Here is a 21852-nt window from a genome sequence, read left to right as displayed (position 1 = left end):
GACAATTTTTCGCCAATCTGATGAAATTGTCCGATCAAATCAGGACGTGCGGACGTAAACGCCAATTTGGCTCGCCGAATTCGACCGCCGATGGCGCCGATGGCGCCGAATATGACCGATATTACCGATAAAATGGGGTGCGGACGCAAGAATACCAATTTGTGACGCTAGTATTTTCGTTTTGGAGCATTTTTTTTAACTTAGAGGGCTCAAATATCACCATAAATCTTAAATTGGTGATTAAATTGGAGATTGACGCCGATTATTTTCCTGATCAAATCGGTCGATTTGCCCAGCCCGTCTGGATATAGCTTAGAATAGAATGTATATTGACACAATTGAGAATACAATTTTGTTAAACTTTTGTAGCATGTACGTACATGCTATGAACACGTGTTCATTATCATATAAAAGTTTGTGTATTTTTACAACGTGTGCAATGGAAAACATTTGTTTACGAAAATTCGTAATCTGTATGCTCTCTGCGGTATGCCGCAGTAGTAAGTAGTACTCTAGTACTTAGTATTTTTTTCCAATGCATACAAACGATAAATACACACTGCAATCATCATCTTCATAATCAGCGCGATGCAACTACAGCATCCGAAATATCTACCGCGCTTATTTTCTATTGCTATAATAACTTATTTCGGAAATGTGATATAACCATCATGAAACACGCTTAACGATGTACCTAAAATGGAAAGTTCTAGCTTTACCTTAGGCTCATAAATTAGCTGTCCCACGGCGACCAATCGACTTGGCTGTCGAGTGAATAAATAACTAACTACCTACACAAAAGATTATGGATTACATTTTTGGGCTTTAAAAAGTAAGGTTGAAATGACAGGTGATAGAACTAACTTCCAAGCATGTGTCCGTTCCTTGTAGTTTTTGAGCTACTAAAACTAGGTTACAGGACTCCTGTAACAGGAGGTAGTGAATAATAACCCCCGAAACAAAAATAATTGCGCAATTAAACAAATTGTGGTTTTTAGTCAACATGTTGTGGTTTTCACCAATTAATAGGTACTTATTTATACAAGATGTATAAATAGGTACCTCCACGTTCTAAAGATGAACAACGATGTATGTGTGCATGATAAACAAAGTTTGGTGGAAAAATATAAGAACAACTTGTATTTTGTCCTTTCGTGCCTTTTTCTTGTATACTACAACCGGAGACTTTGTTGACCGAAGCGAAGCGAAGGTCTACGTTTTGACTCGGGCATTTTGCTTTTGTATGTCCGGATGTTCTCCTCTACAGGTCGCAATTGTTAACCGATTCTCGTGAAATTTTGTGACCGAATTCTATGACTAAATAAAAAAAAATTGTCGATCCGGTTTTTGGAAATCTTTCAAAATGGCGGAGTCGTGATAGCTCCCGCCTAAACAAATAGTCGTATCGGTATCATAAGTTTTTTCTTTTTGAGATATGTTTATAGATTAAATGGCCAAAAATTCAGAAAATTTGTATCGCTGGTTTTGGCGGTATTTAGATATTTAATTTTTATTTGAGAATGAGTAACTAAATTTCGTCAGCTTTAGTAAGAACTAGAATGGTGTATTTTGCAAACGTTCGCTTTTTTTGTTTGCATCGGGATATCCCTGGTTCTATCCCCAGTAATTGTATACTGCTACATAACTTTTTGTATTTTTTTTATACTTAAATTTCGTAGTTTTTTTATTTTTATTTTTTTATTAAAAAAAATTAAAATTTTCGTATTTTTTAATTATCAAGCGCGGGTTAAGCGTATTCGTTTAATTTTTGTTTGTAGCTTTATGTAGTTTATATTTTTTTGTTTATATTACATGTACTATACCCATATTTTAATAATTATTTTTGAAAGAGATGATGGCTTTTTGCGCCTTAAAGAAAATTTTATTCTTTAACATACGCTGCCATACCTTTGGCCTATGTTCGTCTAGATGGCGACACAATTTTATATTTAACAATTTTTACTCATATCAGTGAAAGAACATGGGTCAAAATCATATGGCGTTCTAAAAATATTTAAAAAAAATTATCCATACATAAACTTTATTCTCACTGAGTGCATAAACATAAATACATATATACATTTATTGAAATCTGACCGCTATAGGGACTATAGGAACCGTGCGCGTTGGAGGGCCTGCCATCTTGTGGCCTGAATCGGAAACATATGTGCACATGTACATTGCCAAAGCAAGTGCTACCATCTACCGTTCTCGTAGGTACGTTTCCTTGTGCATAGTAGGTTCTGCCATCTTGTGGGCTACATCGGAATCATAAACTACACATCTACGCTTCGCGTCAAAGATCTGACGGCTCCTGTGCTGCCCCCTATAGTTCATGCGCGTCCCCTATACACTCTATTCTCTTTAGATTAGATATTTAAATTCTTACTCGAGAATAAGTAACCAAATTTCGTCAACTCAATTAAATGCTATCATAGCGCAGTTGGAACAAAGCCGAGCACAAGCAGGGATATGGGATAGATACCTCCGGTTCGGTCCACAGTAAATGCAACTTTTTTTTTTGCACTTAAACATCGTATTGCTGATTGATCAAACGAGCGCGAAGCTTGAGGTAAGCGTATTCGTTTGAGTTTTTGTTTATTGTTTGAACATTTTTTTAGCGGTTTAAGGTCAAGGGCACGGATGTTCCAGGAGTCAATTTCCACTTACGTTAGCATGGGCGGTCACCATCCATAAATCGCAGGGGTTAACATTGCCTAGGGCAGTGGTCGACCTTGGGCTCAGGGAACTAGCTGTAGGTTGCTCGTACGTTGCGCTATCCCGGGCTCAAAGTCTAACTAACATTATCCTAGAGCCTTTTAATTTGGATCGCCTCGCTAAAATTAAAACCATAAAACTCCTTCTATTGCGACTCGAGGGGGAAAAAAACTGGCAAACCAAACGCGCACGAAGCTTCTCATCAGTTGCAGTTTACAGGATAATTCAAAGGTAATGTTGGTTCCCTAACATAAGTAGAGTTAGATCAAGAAAAGTCTGCAGAGATTTTGACACTGGCACAAATAACGTTGGCACTGCGTGTGCTGTCAAAATCTCTGCAGACTTTTCTTGGTCTAACTCTATCCACTTTTCTATACAATTAGTATGGCGACGTGGATACTGAAGTTGGGGCACCGACCGTACACTGACATCAAAATGATATTTTTATCATGTTATTTAGTAGTCATCGTGCGTCTCGCTTGCACCAATACAAGGACAAGAACGAGCGAAATGCACGATAACTAAATGACATCAGTCAGATGTCTTTCTGATATCAGTGTACGTTTGAATTGACCTGTTAGCCAAAAATTGTTTCGTATGTCCATCTGTTCTACTCTACAGGTCTCATTTCTAAACCAATTCCCGAATTTTGTAAGCAGATTCGATAGTTAAGTTTTTATTGTCAAATTAGATTCTCTAAATTCTTCTAAACAACGGAGCCATACATTTATTCAGTTTTAAGCTCTGCTCGCGAGGTCTACAGCTCACAGAGCCACTAGTTTAACTTAATTAGCATTTCCGAAGCTTTAGCCGTAAATAGGAAAGTAGAATGGCTAAAACGTTGGGAAATTTTTCTTGTGATAATAAGTTATCTTGTTACAGTAGAGTTCGGCATTCTCATAACTTGCCGAGTGCCATCGAAAGTTCATGGTAAAGGAACCAGTATAAGATGTACCTTAAGATTCGTAACCACTTTGAGTAACTATAAACTGGATCGCCTGTTCGCAGGTGCTCAGATAGCAATGGGAATTACAGGGCCTGAGAAAAACAAAGACAATGTTTTTCTTGTCGAAACTGATCTCGACGGCTCAGCGAATCCTCTATTAGCATAATCTTCCCGCGGATAGACGACATTGTTTTCGTTATTAGGCTCATCTATTTTACATTGTTAAGTAAGTAGGTATGTTTTTTAATCGTCCGTAGTAACCCCCTTATTCATAAAACTTAGCAACCTTTTATAAACCTCTGTTCAATGTCTCTTTCTAACAAACAGAAATGTAAGAATTATGGATAGAAACAAACGCTTAGCAACGTTTTAACAAACGTTTATGAATAACGCTTTAAGTATTTTACAACTATAAAATAGAATGAGGTTACGTAAGAGTGAATCGGGTAAGACTAATTTCGCGGCGCGGCTGAAACGGAAAGGGCATTATTTTAACTCAATTCAAGTTTAATTCAAGTTTGATCGTGTGCTTGTAATCGGATTGATATCGTAATTGAACATGGTAAAATCACATTCAAGAATAAACCCATATGATGGAAATTAGGGTCATGTTTTATAGGGGCCGTGCAAATGTTTTCCATAAAAACAAATCATTACATCCCCAGTCCAATCATTAACCCATCCGTCAAAGTATTTTTTTGTAATGGGGACTAAACAGTGGTGATAATGATAAACATATTTCAGGAATATACCTACCTCCTATCTAGGTTATAAACCATGAACTGATTAACGGCTCCATTGAACGCACATGGCAATAAAGTAAATATATAGTAGGTATGTGTCGTTATTTGGATGCTTTGAAACAATGCGCACAACTAAATTCTGCTACTAACTTGACCGGTGGCATAGCTTGTATGTAATTTAAAACAACAGTCTTTTGTTAAAACGCTATTCCGAATTTCCCTTTTGCTAATTAATTATTTATTGTTGAAACAGTGACCTAGGGTAAAATTATTGATGATAATCAATGAAATTTTACACAAGCTATGTATTGCTTATTATAAGGTAAGTAACTATGATAATACGTGCGCGACATCGTGACCATAAAGAAATTAAAGAATTATGGTAACTTATTATAAGTACAAGACAAATAGTAAAGAAAATTAAGTCAAAAAAATTAAAAATGACACGAAACTGATAAAGACAGTGGAGAATCGCGCCCATGAGCATTGTTGTGCCCTGCAGTAAACGGCAATGTGGAGCAAAACAAAAACACGTCCGCGAAAGAATTGCAGAAATGGGAAGCCGTTGTTGACTTAATTAAGCTCGGGAGAGAGCTGATGAAAAAGGGGGTGTAATGCTGAAATATAATCCAACGCGTCCACATTTATACTAGCTACGCGAATTAACCTTAAATTGAAACATAACTGTACGCCGGGTACGTTCCATATTTGAATAATTTTGGATTGTTTAACAGCCATGAACAAAATATGATGCTTGGTCTGTAGAACAATCGAATTTTTTTGGGAATATTAATGTGTTTTCAATTATTTCTATTATTTTCTATTACGTGACGTTCTTGATACTGAGGGCACTGGTATTCTCCATCTTTATGTACGGTGCAGAAACCTGGTGCATCAAAAGCTTGGACAAGAGCAAAATCGATGCTTTCGAGATGTGGTGTTGGAGAAAGATGTTAAGAATACCATGGACCGCAATGAGAACAAATGAGTCCTTTCTGAGAGAACTAAAAATCACCAAACGACTCTCAACAATCTGCCAGGAGAGGGCTCTTAGATTCTTTGGGCACATAATGCGGTCGCCACACCACAGCCTCGAACGTGACATCATACTGGGGCAAGTTGAAGGCAAGCGCGCTAGAGGAAGAGCCCCTGCAAGATGGTCGGACTCCATAAAACAAGCATGTGGTTCCATGTAGAGGGCAGCCCACATAGCCCTTGTTCGCGATAAATGGTGGGACATAGTTGTTGGTCACGATCCTCAGTCATGAGGGAACGACGAAGAAGAGAGAAGAGAGAGACGTTCTTGATAGACGTTCATTTACAAATGTTTCTATGCACTTTAGGAATGACTTCGCACTCTTGGCCTGTGCCAAGAGCTCTGTAGCCTTGGTACGGCCGCGCCACATATCACGTAAAACTTGTAGATGACTTAGCACCCTTTTTATCAATGAAGTGCCTAAATATCTTTGAATTTGGAGCGCACTGGGGGATACAATTACCGTAAAATGCGGTAATTGTATCCTCCGCGAACCCTACTCACCCCGAGTAGGGTTCGCGGGGAGAGTTGGGTTATGAATGGGGAGAGAAGGGATGAAAGGGGGGTGAGATGGGATTTTAAGGCTACTGCTACAAAAATAATGTATTCCAATTTAAAATGGAGCTATAGTAATACTCATAAAAAAAAATCGATCCAATCTCCCAAAATCACCTTTGTATGAAATTCCATCTCACCCCAATTACGAGGAACTACGGGGTGAGGTGGGTTTTCCTGTTTATCGTCAAAGTTATGAAATGGAACTATCCAAAATAAAATAAAAACTAAAATACAAACGTCCGGAACACTTATTATATACACCATTCAGTTTGCATATGTAAAAATAAAATGTTATCGAGGTTTGAATGTCAGTTTTGACCCTACTCACCTCATTTTACGGTACTCAACTTCTTCTTTTCTTAATCGTATACTCTTGTCAGTCGTAGTCATTAAGGTTGCACGGCGTTTTTTTTTTTACTGTGTCCGCCATCCTGCTGTACACATCAATTCTGTAATTTAGGAAGCATAATATAGGCTCATCAAAAGGAAAACGCAGTATTGTTTTAACAACGATTGTTTTTTGTCATTTTAATGACGATGAGTAAACATTCACATACCTAAAACGTCCTGGTTAGCGTTATAAAATTATCATAATCGTATCTGTTACGGTTATAACAAAGGATTGCTGACATATTTAGTTATGTCATGAAACAAGACCTGAAGGTCGCAATCGGCGCCATCTCTCTATGGTACCGTTGGACCTATTTTACCCCGATACTCGTAAAATAAGGCTGTTTCTACCTATATTCAAATTATAAGTCCCTTTATGCTCAGGAATTATTTTGCTGGCAAGGAGAAAAAATACCTGCACCCCTAGCACATGATTGGCGCGACAGTATATATCTCGCGGCGAGATAGACTACCCGTCATTTTCTAACTGTGTTAATAAAAGAAGGACGGATAGTCTATCTCGCCGCGAGATACTCTCGCGCCAATCATGTGCTAGCCCGGCTGAAAGAAGAAGGAAAGAAAAGTTTATTGATATTGATAACTTTATCATACAAATGATTGTATCACATTTTATCTAGCGTGGGTAAGCTTGCATACTCGTATCATGCAAATCATGCAATTCATGTATTTCGTAGTAGCATGGTTGCTATTTACGCTACACCGTGCACCGCCGTAAGCACATTGTAGCGCATGTTTTACAAAAAAACCGGTAGGTAGCGAACCGGTACCTAACATTAGCTCACATGTGAGCCATAAACATGCATTGAAAGCAAGAAGCAACGGGAAAAATATTACCTTGGATAAAGATTTTTAAAAGTTTTGTAGTAAATGTGGTTAGATCCCTACTAACATTAATAATTGGGAACGTAACTCTTGTCTGTCCGCTGAAGCGATTTAGATGAAATTTGGTATGGAGATAGTTTGAAGCGCGAAAAGGGACATATGATCGTTTTTATCGATCATCGTCATCATCGGGAAGCAAACAAAGTCGCGGGAAAAATTTAGTGTACCTATAAATACCTACCTAGTTGCAAATTGCGGTTATATTGTTTCAGATAGCATCGTGATGGTGCGGCGGTGGGCGCCTGCGCGGACGCGTTGATCACTCCACATGCCGACACCACTCTGCAGTCAGCAGAAAGGTACCTATTGTTTCTTTATATGTACCTAGTTTGATATTAAAAAAACTGTTGCAGAAAAATCGAGCCTTTTTCGGACTAGAATAACAGCAAAATATGGGGTAATTTAAAATAAATAAATAAAAATAAAAATCGTTTATTTCAAACTTCAGTCCATACAACTTATGTATTGTTGAAAATGTAATCGTTATATTATAACTGAATTAAATAGTTAGTAATTTAGTACACTTTAACAACAGTATTAATGCGTTGACACAAATACACATAATATTATCAAATGCTACAATACAATACTGAGATCAAACTCCTCTTATATAGTCCGTCAACCAAATCTTGTCAGTAGCAATGTAAAGCAAACTAAAGTAGGGCAACACTCAAAGAGCAGTATTGCGCTAAGAAAAGCAGCAATGTACATCGAACCAAAAGATTTTTTTTCCGCTGAGCGCGCCCTGCGTACGTCAATTCAAATTGTCACTCGCGGTTTATTGAAAAAAATTGAAACATGGACGGACAATTTAAAAGCGATGTTAAAACAATGTTAATCAAAATGATGAACAAATTTGAAGATATCAAAAACAACTCCCTATCGTAGTGCTTATATTCTCTTTGTTCCCTATCTATGTCTTCTAAGTTTACTAAAATAAAATCATATCAAAATGCAGATAATTAGATAGTGCATCTATTTGATATTTACAATATAATATGCCACTTGTTAATGTGAATTAGTGTACTGTTCTGGATGAATATGACATACCTGTGTAATTTTTTTTATTGATATATATTGTACAATATACATATTAAAAATAAAACAACTGATATTTGGGTGTTTATTTAATTTAAAGGTAAATAAGATAAGGGTCACTTTTCGACTTGGTTGCGTTGTACACGTACATAAACCGCCATAGGTAAGTATTGTCTGAAGAGATACTACCTACTACGAACGCCTTATATTGGGCAAGATTTAATCCTGCAGCAAACATGTATGGATTAGGTAGATATTGCGAAAGAACGGCGATATAATCAAGGCTCTTAATACTGTTTAAAAGGTTTACCTTTGTAAATAGTCACAACTGATTGCTGTACGGATATGATGGTCGTTCTTGTCTACGTGACAGCGTGATAAAACGGTGTCCGTCACTTTCTTTCCCACGGTGTTAAACAGTGACAGTTATTTTATCACGTGCATAAAGATGGATAAAGCTATCCATAATAGGCTGGCTGAAAATATTAGACATGTGGGCCTATGGACGGTTTTCAGGACACAATTTATGGTCTTGTTGGATAGATTTAGGCATACGTTTTAATTTTAAAACTGAACATAATCTTAAAAGTTCGAAACAGTTCTTCCAGTACTTGTCATAACCTCAATTTTTAGTCATGTTTACCATCAACGAGCATGATTGTACATTGTAGGCCCCTTAGCTTTGCTTATTCTTATTTAATGTATTGGTATTTAATGGTGACAGCAGAAATATCTCTTGAAACAGAAACGATTCAGAATGAAAACCAAATGAAAACAAATAAGGTGACGGCTGTCATTCACAATCCACATTCCACAGATAAAACACAGATGACACGCGTTTTGGAATTATTTGAACACAGTGTTGCTAACCCGCGATTTTTCAAATTTGCCGCCTTTTACTACTGACAAGATTTGGTTGACGGACTTTAAGTAACAAACTATTGTTCAGTTTTTTTTTGAGGTCTGTTTGATTTAAAAGTCAGCAGGGAATTCATAATTGGTTCGATCGTTAGCTATCTTTTAACTGAACTATCGTTCGAGTTGTTTTTCAATCTAACCTTCTGTGTAACCAGTAACCACCGACGATTTGTAGCTTTTTTAGGGTTTCGAAGTCAACTAGGAACCCTTATAGTTTCGCCATGTCCGTCGGTCCGTCTGTCTGTCTGTCCATCTGTCCGAGGCTTTGCTCCTATTGTTAAAAAGCGTGCCTTTGTTCAAAATTTGAGACGCTGAATCTATTTATCGAATTTTCTCTTCTGTTAAAGCTCCACGTGCCCCTCTAGCTATCCTACTGCGGCTAAAAACGGTGGTGAGCGATTGTGGCATGACAATATTCAATACCTTTGATCACGAACATATCCAATGAAAGTAGAGCTGGAGTTTGCAATTTTGCATTCATAAAGTTCATTGATGTTCAGAAAAGTTGTTGCTCCGATCCCGTCTCCGCCACTATCGCTTGCAGACTTGGAAATTCAATATCAATAAAATTTTCGAGTGAATGCAAGTATGCTTCTAGCGCGAGTACGAACTGCTAAGCCAATCGAAGTTGATAAAGAGTTTCGGTCTGGCGACGTCTCGAGGGTCGTTCCTTGTTTGCCTTTTCGATTTCTCGCTCAGGTTGGTATAACGTTTTAGCTTGTTGAGTTATGTTATTTAAAATGTGTTGAAATTGTACGTTTTAGGGCGTTTTTATTTTGTATTCTTTACATTATGCAAGTATTGATTAACTTTGATTATCTCACTCACACATTTGTCGCTCATAAGACAATAGGTATTGAGAACTCACGGATCAGTCTTTATTATTTTGACAGATTATTTAATCAGTAGTTGATGTTAAACCGGCTACGCTTATTTATCAGTCAATAGGTTACTTTGTAATTTTATATATTTTTCATAGGCTCCGTGTAAATGTTTGTCAAGAAATATTCAGAGACCCGAATTTTTTTAAATTAGTGCGCCCGCAATTTACATTTTTAAGCGAACATTTTCATGTCTATGTTAGCACCGCATCAAAGCTTCGTGCCTAAAGCCTTTATTGACGTCATAAGCATAACAACTTTTGAAAGTAGGTCATGTATTCAATTCCGGGCCAGTGGCAAAAAATACATGTATAATTATTATTCATGACCTTGCGACATGTAAGTTGCTCATGAACGACCGCGCCTCGCATGACTGTTCCCATATGAAAAGTATGCAGTTATAATATCAGTAAGGGAAATCTTAATAAAACCAATAAATGGCCCCGAGTTGCACAGAAATCATTTTATTGAAAGTGCAATCTAAGTAAGTACTTGATACTTAAAAGTAGAAAATTAATTGCCACTATCGCATGTTAACCATGTCGTTTTAGTTTCAATTAAATTTTTTGCATAACAGACCACGATCTACCGAAAATATTGACGTTTCTCGTAGCTCGAAAATTAATACGTAATTGCACTGACAAATAAACACTACATAATTACACCGTAGCCACTAATTACATCAGGCTGTGATAAAATTGATTTTAGCTTAAAATGTGGTCAACATTCTACAAAAGATTATCAATATTATAATTTATTAATCCGATTCAAGATTTTGAAGTAGAAGATTCTCACTTCGTCGGGATATGGGACCTTTCTTTTTATTCTTTTCATATGTAAGTGCTTCAATTTCACGAAGGTCTGGCCAAATTGGAAAAATAAATGTTTTGTTTCAAAAGAGCAGGATCTGAAATATGAAATGAGAAATCTTTATTGGAAGAACATAGTGTTTTAATACAATCGGTGTCTTATAATAACGAGTAGAGGATACCTGATGATAAGATTCTAGAGAAATAGAAGGACATTTTCAGCTATTATAGACTCACTGTAGTAAATGTTTTCTCTCCGAAAGCGACTTTTATAAAAGTTGAACTGCTAACGAAGACCAAAAAATGACATACTGTATTTTGTACTAAGATATTATAGATAAACAAATGTAGATGTTAGTTTTAAATGTTTAAGTCTTTTTCTCTGATTGCAGATGTCCTAATATGGGTTGGTCATGCATCGTGGCACACGCCGTGGCCTTCTTCCTCATGCTCAACCAAGTATCGGCTCTCACGTCCGACATGTGAGTTACTACATATAATGATCTTGCTAGTGTTGTCCCGCGCCTTCGCTTTTTACCATGGCTTACTTCGGGAACCTGATCAGGTCAGGCTCGCCACTAGGTTTTACGAAAACGACTGGTATCTGAATCTGACTTTCCAACAGTTCCAACCCAGAAGGAAACCTAACCCCATTCCTTGTGATGTTTTCCTTCAGCGAAAAGCGATAGGTAAATATCAAATACTACATACAGGGTGGAAAGATAAGTCGGGTCCTGGAGGGAAACTACCTTAAATCCTTAAGCTGGCTCATTTTACTTAAAGGAGACATTCCTTTATTTTTTAAAAGAAACAAAACTGCATTCAAAGATTTTCTAAAACTCGCTTGCCTCGCCCGGGACTCGAACCGGCTAAAAATTCCAAAAAATAAAAACTCGCAATTTTATTCTACTAGTCGATACAATTAATGTTAATGATAACATTTCTCCAAGAAACATTAGGTCTTACACTCGTCGGTCGTACAAAATATCCATAAAATCTAATATTTAGTACTCAAGATTTTTTTAGACAAGCCAAATTGAAGAAAAAAAGAAAAATACTTTGAATGCAGTTTTGTTTCTTTTTAAAAATAAAGGAATGTCTCCTTTAAGGAAAATGAGCCAGCTTAAGGATTTAAGGTAGTTTCCCTCCAGGGCCCGGCTTATCTTTCCATCCTGTATATACCTAACAAGTAATCTGGACACAGTTCCAAGTTACAATAATCCCGAATAGTCGGGAGGTATCCCAAAATCCAAAGTTATAGGGGCTATTGCAGCGGTTTTCGGCAATGAAGGGAAATCGCCCTTCGATCTTCAACCGACTTTCCGTGGGAAGTAAGGCATGTTATTCAGAGGATTTAGTTTGTTTTATACTCCCAAAGGCCCCTAAAGCATGGGCTTTACTAACCCATTGGGGTTTGAGTACATTTTATACAGAAAACAATTCAAGATTTTGTGATAAAGGCATTTTTTCTTAAAAATATTGATCGTAGGAGCACTTAGAGTAGAAGAATGAAATACTTAGCTTTAATTAATGAAAAGGATAAATCAACTCATAATGGTTTAGATACTCTAAATATAACTACCTATGTGATGTTAGAAAAGTGTGGCCAAACGTAATAAATATATAAATATCTGATATTGTTATTAAATTGCAAACATAACAATTTAAAACACATAGCAACTGGTAAATTTGTATTGAACTCTTACCAATAAACAAACCCTTTATTATAGGTCCTATATGCCGCTTTTTGCGGTCGACTGCGATATCGACATTTCGATCTAATTGAAATCGAGTTACTCTCCTCGTATGGAGAACTGAGCGCGGTAATGAAAATAGCTGGGGCTGAATGAAATTCAAGCTTTTATACTGAGTAATATATAAACTAATTTCATACATATTGAGTAAAACCATGAAAAGGCGAGTGGCGAGCGACGAAGCGAAGGTAACGCGGTGGCCGCTACAGGCTCGCCGAAGCGTTAAGGTCCTCGCTCCATTTATAGACCCTTTAGAGGGGCTATGTAAATCATCTGTGGAACTCTGGCGCCCTTCGTGTATATTATAATTATAGATTAAGGCTGGAACTTGCTGTAGAAATTGAAATTTCGTTTACTTTAGGTACGTAAATGTAAATGGAATCAATTCACCTACACCTTTGTTATGAATCTTGTAAATAATAACACCTAATACGTCATTATGCCAGATTAAATTTAAATACTAGCGTTACTTCGTCTTGACTGTTGATACAAAGGTATGATTATTTTCCTAAAAACCATAAAAGAGTTGCGCCCGTTACTCGTTCCAAAAAAAAGATTAGTCATTTCAATTATAACAGGTTTTTTTCTATGCATACTTTCCTTTATATACAATAAAATTAATTTGATTGTAGTGTTATTCATGTAAGACATATAATGAAGCTACTTTGCGAGGAGCATTCGTACAGTACAGTTCTCCAACATAATGTAGGTATAGCACTTTACGAAGGCACCGCGCATACGAAATAATCACATAAATAAAAACGATGTCTGCCACATGTCTTTCTTTCTCTTGTATCGTATGTGTGTGTCAATGTCAGCATATTTTTTAGTCGAGGCTAATGTGCTCTTTCTCTACTTTGTACTTGTAGGTAAGGTAATTGAACTTAAGGGTTTGCAACATTAAAAAAAAATCTAATATTAAAGGGTTGATTTCTTTCCAGAAATCTCATTGTCTACTCTACTTGAATGTATATTTTTAGATGTTATTAAGCCCGGCCCTCTGTTGTGGCAAGGTAATGGGTACTAATCTGAAATCAATAGCAAGACTGCCATTCCGCGTTCACACACTTAATTACCCATGATAACATGCGTGGTAGATTGATGTTTCTTTTGCTTGTAGGTAATGGTCAAATTTATTCGGCTCAATTGATTGTATCGTAAACATGATACAGCATCTGTTAAATTGAATGTTTTTCTTAAAATTATTTCCAGTTTTGCAGCGGGAAAGTCGGACAAGGAGATATTGGACAACCTACTGAAAAACTCCCGCTATGATAAAAGACTGCTTCCTCCCGTAGATGGTAAGCTTATCCCCATACACATCATGTCTTGGTTAGCATCACTCATTAGCTGTTTTATTTTTTAATAGGATGTTAAGATTAATGTAATAATTGCAGATCCAGAATTTTGTTGTGGTCTAACATCGCCCAATGACTCTCTGGCTCAAAATAGGGTCGGACTGTCATCGCTGCGGCCCCGCTCGCACAATCGCGGTGCGTTGTGTTTCATGTTTTTGAAAAGAGAAATCCTTCTATGGCCGTCTTAGATTTACTTTCTGTATAGTAGAGTCCTTATGTATTAAGAGCCTACTTTGTTTGCACGCTATTTATGTGTTTAGGATCCGTTCCCACGTTGGCTTCTTCTTGCGGTAGATATTTCTTTATCTGTGTATGTTCTTTTTTACCATCACTTTATGTTTCATCCATGCACCTTGTTCTAAATGTGTTAGTTATGCACACTAATTAACACTAAGTGGGTAGTACAAGGATAATTTAATCTCTGTTGTAACGTAATAAAATCTCGATTAAGAAGGCATCGTTGGCTGACATTTTAACCCAAATTAAATGAAAACTTCGTCGTTCGACAGCTAAAACATTTCAGTAGAGTGCCTTTTGTTTTGTTTTCCGCTTTGTTACTTCCTACGTTTTCTCTTTTCACAAACATCAAACACAAATCGTATAATATTATGCTGTACATTCCTTTGTCTTTTAAATATCGGGTGTAGCTCTTATTAGTTTGAATTATTATTGCAACGTTTTGCAGTTACCATGCCTCTTACTGACCAATATTTTAAGTAGGCACTTCTTATTTACATTTAATGATTTGCTGGGGTAATATTACAACTAGATTGCAGTGTAAGTTGAATTATTGTGAAATATAGATCCTTGCACTTAATTTAGTCACTTCCTAATGTCTATATATATTATATCATATGAAACCTATAGATAAGCCTAAGTGCATGTATGTCTACTTATGTCATGCAATATGTTCTGTAAGAATGATACTATTTTTGCTTTTAGAACGTTCATGTTAAGGTTTACAACTTGTGCGTATTCATTTTCAGGTGTCCTCACCGTAAATGTTAGCGTGCTACTTCTTAGTTTAGCATCTCCAGACGAATCTAGTCTTGTAAGTAGATGTCATCCCACTACCTATATCATACCTGTTCTATCAAATATCAAACAACCAGCTATAAAATGTTAATTTTCAAAACACTCAAAGCTATAAACATTTAGCTGTAGTTTTCATTACCTTCTGATAAATGATTGTGCTTCTTTAAAAAGGACTGATACATAAATTTTAAGAAAGACTAACTAAAATAATGAATTATCCAATGCCATACATACAGATGCTAACCGCAAGTGATACGTTTCAGAAATACGAGGTAGAATTCCTTCTACAGCAGCAGTGGTATGATCCGCGACTGCGCTACTCTAACCAGTCCCACTACGATTTCCTCAACGCCATCCACCACCACGAGGACATCTGGCTTCCTGACACCTACTTCATTATGCATGGAGACTTCAAGGTCAGTTCCATTCCTACATCATACATATTAACTAACTTAACAAGTGTAAACAAATTTTTATAGTAAATTATTTCCACCATGCTCTCGTCTGAAGGAATTTTCCCAGCACTCATGGGTATTTATGACAAACTAGTAAAACGCTTTCAACTTCATTGGCCTTTATGTATATATATATATATTATATATGCCTTTTAAATTCATTTAGGGTTCACACAGGTCGTAAAGTACCATCTCACACATGCTCTCACCTTTTATTGATATTGCATTTTACTTTGTGTGATTGTGTTTCAGGACCCAATAATACCAATGCACTTCGCGTTGCGTATCTATCGCAATGGCACTATAAACTATCTGATGCGGCGGCATCTAATATTGTCCTGTCAAGGGCGGCTCAACATCTTTCCTTTTGATGACCCATTGTGTTCATTTGCCTTAGAAAGTAGTAAGTAGAACTCACAGAGTGACTCACAAATATGATACTATCTACAATCTACATGTTACGACCAAAATCATACCTCTTATCGTTTTTCAGTATCATACGAGCAGTCAGCAATAACGTATGTTTGGAAAAACGATGAGGATACTCTTCGTAAGTCGCCATCATTGACGACTTTGAATGCGTATCTAATCCAGAACCAAACCATCGCTTGCCCCATCAAAGCGAGTTGGAGAGGTAAGCAGCCGCCTCCCCGCAACCATGACATACCAACATCGCTTATTACATCATTATATTTATACTTATACATAAACAATAAAAATAATCCTAATTTAAATGATTATGTAGTTTAGCCTCCCATTTTATTTTCTAAGCACATCCTTACACATTGCACAACAAGGGATAAGTGATGTTTTCATATTGTATTCAAATTCTAATTAACTCTTTTCAGCTTGGTCTTGATTTCTGTTCAAGGTTATTTTGAAACATTATTCCATATTAACATAAGTAGACGCTTTTAGACTGTGAAAGTTATAAACCTTAGTATATAGCTAGCATGTCATTTAGTTGTTTGGTTCAGTGATTCGAAACAGCCGTTTAATCAAAATAGATTTTTGTGACAGTAACAAAGTATGTCTCTACAACAAGTAGTAGTTTTTAAATGTTAGTGAGTAAAAATAATTAGAGTATAGAATGTAAGATTGTATTAACGTCTTTGCAAGCAGCTGAGGGTAATTCACTTTACGAAGAAGACGAAGAGCTGACATGTAATCTTTGCCAGAGACGGTTTGAGGAGCAAGGTACTGAGCGCTGGACGATCGCCGTTCCGTCCGGTGCCGTCCGGTCATTTTACAGTATTATTCCGCTTATGTGTGAGTAAATGCGTTGTTGTGGCCATGTGCTCGATGCGATGTTATCGCGACCAAACACATGGAGACTCGTAACAGCGTCTTGTGGAATCTCGGGCCACGACTGTTATAGCAGTACAACTTGGTTGTTTCATTTGCCGCCACAGTCTCTCACACAGTTATTTTCAGAAATATTTGTTCTGTTAATTCGGTACTGATCTAGTCTTTGGAAATTACCAAAACCTACTTAATAATCAAGTCATAAAAAGCTCTATTTGCTTACGTAAAGCTGCATTATACTCAATTGAATGACGTTTAAGATGTTATAAGTTGTAACTTTGTTTTTTTCTTTTGTATGTATTATTATCATATCAGTGGCAATGAGTGAAACAACCAACAGTCATACTCAGTTTCATCCTCCATACCCCTGCACGTAGTAAATTTGATGTACTTGAATGCACGTGTTTGAAATAGTTTGCGCTCATGTTTTTGGACAAACTACACTTCATTCAATAAATATGTTCTTATACATTGAACACTATGCGCTTTACTCATACATACCGGATAGTATTTTAGTTTAGTTCTTACATTAAATATTTTTGTTTGACTTGCTAGACATTTGGTGTTTACTACAAGACCAGAGACTGAATGGAGTTACTTGGAATATCTATTATTCACGCCACCTCCAACATGTTATACTTATCGTATACATCAAAGTGTAAATGTTATTTAGTTTGATGTGCTAGTATTCGTAACAATATTAACTCCACAGGTAACTACAGCTGTCTAAAGGTCGACCTAATTTTTACAAGAGACCGCGCGTTCTACTTTACTACAGTATTTATTCCTGGGATAATATTGGTGACTTCCTCGTTTATCACGTTTTGGTTGGAGTGGAATGCGGTCCCGGCGCGTTCCATGATAGGTAACGGCCCGACGCAACAGTGGGAATGGCGGCTGTACTATACGCATTTTTTCTTCTTAGAATCTAGAAGTGGCTGGGGCTGATTGTAACACGCTAGCTCTCATTTCGCATACCGAACTACTCGCGGTCAACTATCGCAATGCACTTATTTGGTTTCTTATTTTTAGATTATGCTTGCTATTTCTAGGTAATTACAGCTGTCTGAAGGTGGATCTCATCTTTACACGGGATAGATCATTTTACTTCACTACAGTTTTCATTCCGGGCATCATTTTGGTGACCTCATCGTTTATTACTTTTTGGCTGGAATGGAACGCAGTGCCTGCTAGAGTTATGATAGGTTGGTGTTAAATGTATATTACTTTGATTTATTTACACTATTCCTTTTATTTAAATAATAATATACCAGTAAATTATCTTCATCCTGACAGATATTAATATCAGATCCAATTTCAAAGCATAAAATGATCGCGGAACTTATTTACTAAGAGTAAAATGTATTTAACCTAAAACATTAAATTCGAAGATAGGCATTATTTAATCATACCTACACACATCGTCCTACATGCAGTTTCTACTACTTTAAGATAATTATGTACATATGTATAAGACGGTTAGTAACGTGTAATCGATATTTTAGGTGCATTTTAATGATTAGATATTTTCTTGCCATTTATCTTACACACATGCTACTAGTTTATAAAACAATCATTTTACACATCTTTATACAACCACTCATTAGGTATAATTACATTTACAGTATTTGGCGGATAACCAACTTGGCATGTATCATCAAATTCATCAATTCTCACTAGCTTTGGCCGGATTATTTTATATTAACACAGATAACTTTAATTAAATTGACAAATTGTTCAATTTCTTCATTGATTTATATTTCGTAGATAGTCAGTGTCTAAATTTATTTAGTTGTATATAACACTGCATTTGGCCTTGCCTGATTTGATTAATGGACATATTTTTTTATAAATTTAAGTGTCTTAGCCAAGTTGATATTTTGTATCCATAGCTTACATAGTTTTTTTAAATATTCATGTTTAAACGTTAGTTATAAGGATTTAAATGTTTAATTTGCGTATTGATTACTCTACATACCTACTTAATGCTTCATCTTTGTTTTTTGTTTCTTTATTATTCCCAATTATAAACATCTAACACAAGTTTCGTACACAGGTGTGACGACGATGTTGAATTTTTTCACAACATCAAATGGTTTTCGCTCCACCCTGCCTGTGGTATCCAACCTAACAGCTATGAACGTATGGGACGGCGTGTGCATGTGCTTTATATACGCCTCCCTCTTGGAGTTCGTGTGTGTCAACTATGTGGGAAGAAAACGGCCTTTACACAACGTTGTCTACAGACCAGGGGAGAATCCTGTTACTCAGGTGAATATGAACTGTCTTAACATTACAAGCATTAAATGTCTCTTTGACGTGGTTTTGTGTTCTCAGCTAAGATTTGAGGTCGCATATAAGAACAATTGAATTTTTGTACGTATAATGGATAAAAATAACAGAATTTGGCTTCATATCGACCTAAAATCTATTTAGTGTGTCAATGTATTACAAAATATACACAAAATTAGTTTTGTTTGGTATGTTGGACGAATAAAGTACATATTATTCCTCTATTATAATAGACCTTACATGATAGAAGCACTTTAATCTCAATAAATTACATTCGTTTTATATTGAATATCAAAACCTACACGTTACATAAAATACTCCGAAGTGCATACTTTGTACATACACATTATATTTACATTACCGCGACTCTGTTACCTTCTTATTTCTTAGTTTATAATTATAACATTAAGAAATAAAGTAACCATTTACCTAAAAATGCAATTTATATACTCTTGAGTCTTTGAGTCACTACTAGTGAGAATGAAAATTTCGGAAAGCACAATTATTGAACACAAAATGTAGTAATATTTATTTATACACAATGGTAGGTACACTCAGCATTAAAAGTAACGAATCAGACTACGCGTCAAAAGGACCTATCTACCATTATCTAAAGTGACAAACAGATTATTTTGAAGGCAAACTGAATAAATATGTCTTTATTTGGAATAGTACTCCATGGTGGCAGACTATACTTTTGGCGCGTTGTTTCTTCCGATATTTTTTTGCTGGCTGTACCGACAATATTGCTACTTCCAAAGTTACTTTTCCGTAAAATGTAATTACCTACAGCTACGGCGCTTGGCACGCTGGATGCGATTCGCACGTCGCTCCGATGTGAGAGCGAGATGTCGCTATAATACGCACATAGCGTTGTATCGCTCTAACATCGGAGCGACGTGCGAATCGGTTCCAGTGTGATAAGGGCCTACACGCTTGTTAGTTTGTTTTATCAAAGCCATGTCAAACTGACTGTGTTAAGTTTCAATACGTAGACGTGTATTTTATTTAACTATTTACCTACTCTTTGCAATGTTTTCCCTATAATATACCTACTTATCAGTAATTGGCACAATCTGCTGGTAATTTGTTCTATAGGTGTTGTTGGTTTTCAAATATCCGTTATCTGGAACCGCAGTTAGAACTTTTAAACAGTTATTTTAACAAATGATTTCCAATTTAATGTACTAAGTGCAATATTTATCACCTAAGTAAAACATTATAATTTACATTTTGGAAAGATGATTTAAAAAACGTAGAGCCGTTTAAATATGGTCCTTATCTGTAAATAGGTAATTTTACATTTAAAAATAAATCCCCTCTACATGTTATTGGTTAATTTTTAAATACATACATATTATACAGTCACGCGGTACCTTTGACACACCAACAACACAGATTTTCTGTATCAGCATGCTCACAATCAATGTTCAAAATTTATCTTTGCATGTTCTTGATTTTGTTTGACGTTTATTGTATTTCGGGTAGGCCAGAAGTCATCACATGGTTTCATTTGCAATCGTATCAGTTTCATGTCACTGAAATAACACAAAGACTATTTTGTGTGGCCTTAGTTCGCATTGATAATTCATTCATTCTTAAAACGTCACTCAATCCGCTAATTATTTTATGAATACTTTAGAAATCAGAAAACATTGCAAAGAAGTTCCGGCAAATCCCGTACCCGTCCAAGATATATCACATTCAAGATTAATGTTTGTCCTTTCGCTGGCCACCACAGACTAGTCCGTGTTCACGGTTGCACATCGTAAGACCATCCGTCACGAGTGAACAAAATTGTGTGTGTGATGTGTTCACAGCGACTGCCTGCAGTCCTGAGCAGAATTGGCATTATACTGGCCAGCCCCTTGGTAAGAACGTTCGCCGCATTCATAGGCACTTTCCAAAAATTACACTGTTATATTTCTTTGTCTATTCAAAAACAAATTCTGTATGATTATTGGCTAATGATTCCTGATACGTAATGCGTATAATACGAATATGCATTTAGTTTTAAGAGAAATTGTAATTCTTAATGGATAAAAATAATGACGAACAATGACCAATATTTTACTGAAAGAAATATAACATATATTGCAAAATCACTAACTTGCTCCACCAAAGAACCATCGCACGAGTTATATGCATGCGTTAGTTTTGTATCGTAGTGTGTTCATACATTTTATAATTGGTAATTATTATTGTACTATTTATTAGGTACTATAACTTAATAAACAAACGATGACTACAAAAAATACAGGTATTTACCGACATTCTTTCTGGACAAGTGCTTCGTCTTCGTTAGTAAGTAAGGTGATCCTACTCACATGCATGTAACTACACAACAAGCAAATGCTCTGAATTTAAAATGATGTTACTTATGAAATAATGTTGCTTACTCACTATATCTAAAGAGTTGGTAAGCTGAATTGTCAACAGTAGAAACAGTCCTAACAGTAGAAAAGTTACACGCCAACTTGATCACACTACAGAGTTGCTTCTCTGTAATACGCCATTTTATCGACATTAAATAGTTACAGTCACAGCTTACAATTTTTATATTGTCTACTTATTTATTTGTATCCATACGTACATAGGCTGACGCAAATAAAATTAAGCAGACATGCAACATGCTTTTCATAAGCTTTCTTTAGATTAAGAGGCAAAGTGGAAAAGTAGATTTGAAGAACAGCAATGATAAAGCTTCTGCCAG

General features: G+C 36.2%; 1 protein-coding gene across 21 annotated transcripts in view; it reads left to right on the top strand.

Annotated features, from left to right (window-relative positions):
• LOC134649562 (glutamate-gated chloride channel) overlaps positions 1–21852 on the top strand; it is a 108315-nt gene that overhangs the window by 84296 nt on the left and 2167 nt on the right. For 2 of the 21 annotated variants that reach the window (XM_063504337.1, XM_063504340.1), the window contains exons 2-14: positions 7507–7593; positions 11333–11422; positions 13907–13995; positions 14092–14187; positions 15039–15103; positions 15351–15503; positions 15598–15618; positions 15795–15945; positions 16036–16176; positions 16665–16739; positions 17900–18052; positions 18904–19118; positions 20960–21010. In XM_063504337.1, the coding sequence (XP_063360407.1) occupies positions 11343–11422; positions 13907–13995; positions 14092–14187; positions 15039–15103; positions 15351–15503; positions 15598–15618; positions 15795–15945; positions 16036–16176; positions 16665–16739; positions 17900–18052; positions 18904–19118; positions 20960–21010 (1290 nt within the window). In that variant the 5' untranslated portion in view covers positions 7507–7593; positions 11333–11342. Of the gene's footprint in view, positions 1–7506; positions 7594–11332; positions 11423–13906; positions 13996–14091; positions 14188–15038; positions 15104–15350; positions 15504–15597; positions 15619–15794; positions 15946–16035; positions 16177–16664; positions 16740–17559; positions 17713–17899; positions 18053–18903; positions 19119–20959; positions 21011–21852 lie in introns of all 21 variants that reach the window. The other 19 variants (XM_063504344.1, XM_063504349.1, XM_063504345.1 and 16 more) reach the window with 14 other exon arrangements.

The sequence above is a fragment of the Cydia amplana genome, chromosome 7 (genome assembly GCF_948474715.1).
Source record: "Cydia amplana chromosome 7, ilCydAmpl1.1, whole genome shotgun sequence".
NCBI classification, from domain to species: domain Eukaryota; kingdom Metazoa; phylum Arthropoda; class Insecta; order Lepidoptera; family Tortricidae; genus Cydia; species Cydia amplana.
This window is presented reverse-complemented; position numbering and strand designations above follow the sequence as displayed.